This window comes from Anastrepha obliqua, chromosome 2 (genome assembly GCF_027943255.1).
Source record: "Anastrepha obliqua isolate idAnaObli1 chromosome 2, idAnaObli1_1.0, whole genome shotgun sequence".
Classification (NCBI taxonomy): domain Eukaryota; kingdom Metazoa; phylum Arthropoda; class Insecta; order Diptera; family Tephritidae; genus Anastrepha; species Anastrepha obliqua.
In genome coordinates this window covers 120,110,420-120,113,683 of record NC_072893.1, presented here as the reverse complement: position 1 = coordinate 120,113,683, position 3,264 = coordinate 120,110,420, and the positions used below count along the sequence as shown (strand labels likewise).

Here is a 3,264-nt window from a genome sequence, read left to right as displayed (position 1 = left end):
ATTTTAGCGCCGACTGGAAATGATTCCTCTTCATCAAATGTAAGCTGATGCATAGCTCGAATAGCTAGGAAAGCAGCAGGCCTCGTTCCATATGTGACCGTGTTTAACTTGTATGTCTTGATTTGCTCAGATGGGTCATCGCGCCAAAGAATGCACTGCAACTGGTCATCAGGGCTACTCATTTTAATGCAGCGATACATTTTACATATGTCGCCAAGTAGTGCAACTTTGAAAAGTCTAAAGCGAAGCAAGATATTAAAAAGTTTTGGCTGAATGATTGGTCTTGGTAGCAACAAATCGTTTAACGAATACCCTGAAGTAGTTTTAGCGGACCCATCAAAAACCACGCGCAGTTTTGTAGTGGTACTGTCTTGCTTTTTAACGCAGTGATGCGGTAAGTAGTAAACTGGTTTGTCCATTTTCGACCTCCCAAAAGCGTTTAACAATGTTTGAAAGTGTGTCAATACTATCATGTGGCGGTGTTAATTTTCTAAATGCCGAAAGAGTTATTAATTTATTACTGATATGTGATACGCCTCCAGAAACCACCCAGCCCAACTTAGTTTTTTGCAGTGTTGGTAGGTGATCAGCAATTCTAAATTGTCCAATGCAAATCAAGTCGTAGAATAATTCCGCACCGATCCGCACATCAATGCGATTTGCTTTAAAGAATGACGGATCAGCTAAGCTAATGTTGTTTGGTATGTTCCACCCCTCAATGCTGATATCAAAATTCGGCTGATATTCTGTTATTCTTTGTGTTATTAAAGCTGTGAACGATGTCGAAAACCGACCATCTTGCGCTTGGGCAAATATGTCGACGCATCTGTCTGCATTGAGACTCGATTCTCCAATGCCAGATACTGAAACTGGTGAATGATCAGACCGAAGTTGAAGTTGATTTGCTAACCGGGATGTAATGAAATTTAATTGAGACGCAGAGTCTAAAATAGCGCGACAGGGAATTAATGTACCAGCACGATTTTTTACTAAAATGATGGCCGTTGCTAACAGCACACTATTGTTAGACACATTTTCCGAGGCTAAAGGTTTGGGACTTGCAACTAATGATGTTAATAGGGCTGATTGCGATGTTGTAACCTGGCTATTTGTTACAGGCGATGCCACAATTGGTTTTGGTACACTATCTTGCTTGCCATTTAAATGCAGTAAAGTGTTATGTTTTGCTTGGCAATACCTGCAATTGCCAGATTTGCATTGCTTGATAGTGTGACCCTTGCGTAGGCAATTTAAGCACAAATGGAATTTTTTTGCTTCCCTATAACGCAAATTTGGAGAAAGATTCAAAAACGAAGTGCAACCAGTAATGAAATGCTCTTTGGAATCACAAAAAATACAGAGTGGAGTGGGCTTGCCACCACCTACAGTAACGAGTACGCTTGCTTTTGATTTTGCTTGAGATACAATATTTTTCACCTGTTTGCTAGGTGCCTGTATGACCATAGCGTTTTCCAAATTCTCCATCATGCGGCATCTTCTTTCCAAAAACGTTGACATATCAGTCCATGTAGGTAATTTGTGTGCAGATAAGTTCTCTTCCCATTTTTCGTGCGTTTGTCGATCCAGTTTGCTTGTGATGAGGTGAATGAGTAAGCCATTATATATATCTTCAGTAGTTGCTAAAGTTTGCAGCGCTCGAAGATGTGCATTTACTTGATCGCTTAATTTTCGTAACCCATCTGATGCGCCCATTTCCATACCTTGTAGCCTGAAAATTGCCTTTATGTGTGCCTGGAAATGAAGTAATTTATTATCAAAACGTACTTTTAATAAATCTAAAGCTTTGTCATAATTCTCTTCACTGGGCTCGAGTGAGCGCACAGTGTCTAAAGCTGCATCACTGAGACTGGTGATCAAGTACTGCATTTTTTCTAATTTGGACATCTCCACGTCTTTGTCTATTGCTGAAGTAAACGTGCTGAAAAACGATGGCCAGTCGAGATAGGAGCCACTAAAAACTGGAATTTTAAGCTCAGGTAGCCTGGATCGTCGTTGTAACTGCTGCGGCGTAATGTCGTCCCAAGAGAATTGTCGTAGTGTTGAAGAGTGCGCGCCAGATGACTTATGTTTTGTATTCAGCCAACGATTAATTTTTGCCTCTACCTCAATATACACTTTGGAGAAAATTTCGTCAGCATCAGACTCAAATTCCTTGCGGTCCAATCGCCTAAGTGTTGATCGTGCATTTTCGAAGTTTGCCTGCAAACGCTCAGCATGTTTAAGTCGCGCAGAAAGTTCGGCCTCATCTAAGTTTTTTAGCTGCTCGTTCGTAAGGAAGCTATTGAGATTATCTAGCTGGCGTTGAAACGCATTGCCTTCCTTTTTGTAGAAAGCGATTTCACCTGCCACACCAGGATTCTCATCAGACGATTTACACTCTTTCGGCATTTTATAAATATTGTACATTTTTCATTTTTTATATGATTCACATAAAAAAATTACAGATCACCGGCCATATCTTTTCAATACAATTATATCTAAATTTTTCTCTTGGAAAAGGAAAAACTGAAACAAATTTAGTACCAAATTGTTTTTATTAAAATTAATATAATAATTTTTGTTCTAATATTTGATAAATGCAAAAATTCCGTTAAGTGCGAGAGCCTATTTTCGTTTGTTTCTTTTTGATTATAAAATATAATGCGCACCTATATTTACTTTAACATGCAGCAGCAGTCATATGTAGCAGTGCTTTTTGGCGTGAGCACATCAATCAAAGGCCGTATGAAGGCCATGTTTTGTATCCAATACATCCATACAGTAACATACATACAACATTTATGCACCTATACATACATAATACACAAACACCTAAACCCCTACGTGCATTTCTATTCATCCACTCACACATTTGCTTGCTTTTTTCAGGTTTTTCAGGACAATGTAGCGAACAAAAGCGAGTAAAATCGAAAACCGCGCCAACCAACCAACCACCAACAAAATGGCAAGCCAAAACAACTACAACAAAAAGAGCACATGCCACGAAATCGTACTAAATTAAATATTTTCTGCAAGCTTTCAAAAAACATATGATGAACAGCAACAGCAACAAAAAGAAAGCAAGAAACAACAACAGTTTGAGAGAAAACCCAATCAATATGTGTGGGGAAAAAAACAACGAAATGAATGAGCAATCGGGCAAAGTGAGAAAGAGTCGAAAGCAAACACAATAAGCAGTGAAAATGAGCTGCAAATTTGAAAAAAAAGATAAAGTGATATTCAGGAATTCATCAAAAAAAGTGT

The 3,264-nt window shown here is 38.7% G+C and overlaps 1 protein-coding gene across 1 annotated transcript; it reads right to left on the bottom strand.

Moving 5' to 3' along the window:
* Positions 1-378: 378 nt before the first annotated feature.
* On the bottom strand, positions 379-2,409 carry LOC129238393 (uncharacterized). The gene has a single exon (XM_054873417.1). The coding sequence runs from the start codon at positions 2,407-2,409 to the stop codon at positions 379-381; it is 2,031 nt and encodes a 676-aa protein (XP_054729392.1).
* Positions 2,410-3,264: the final 855 nt, after the last annotated feature.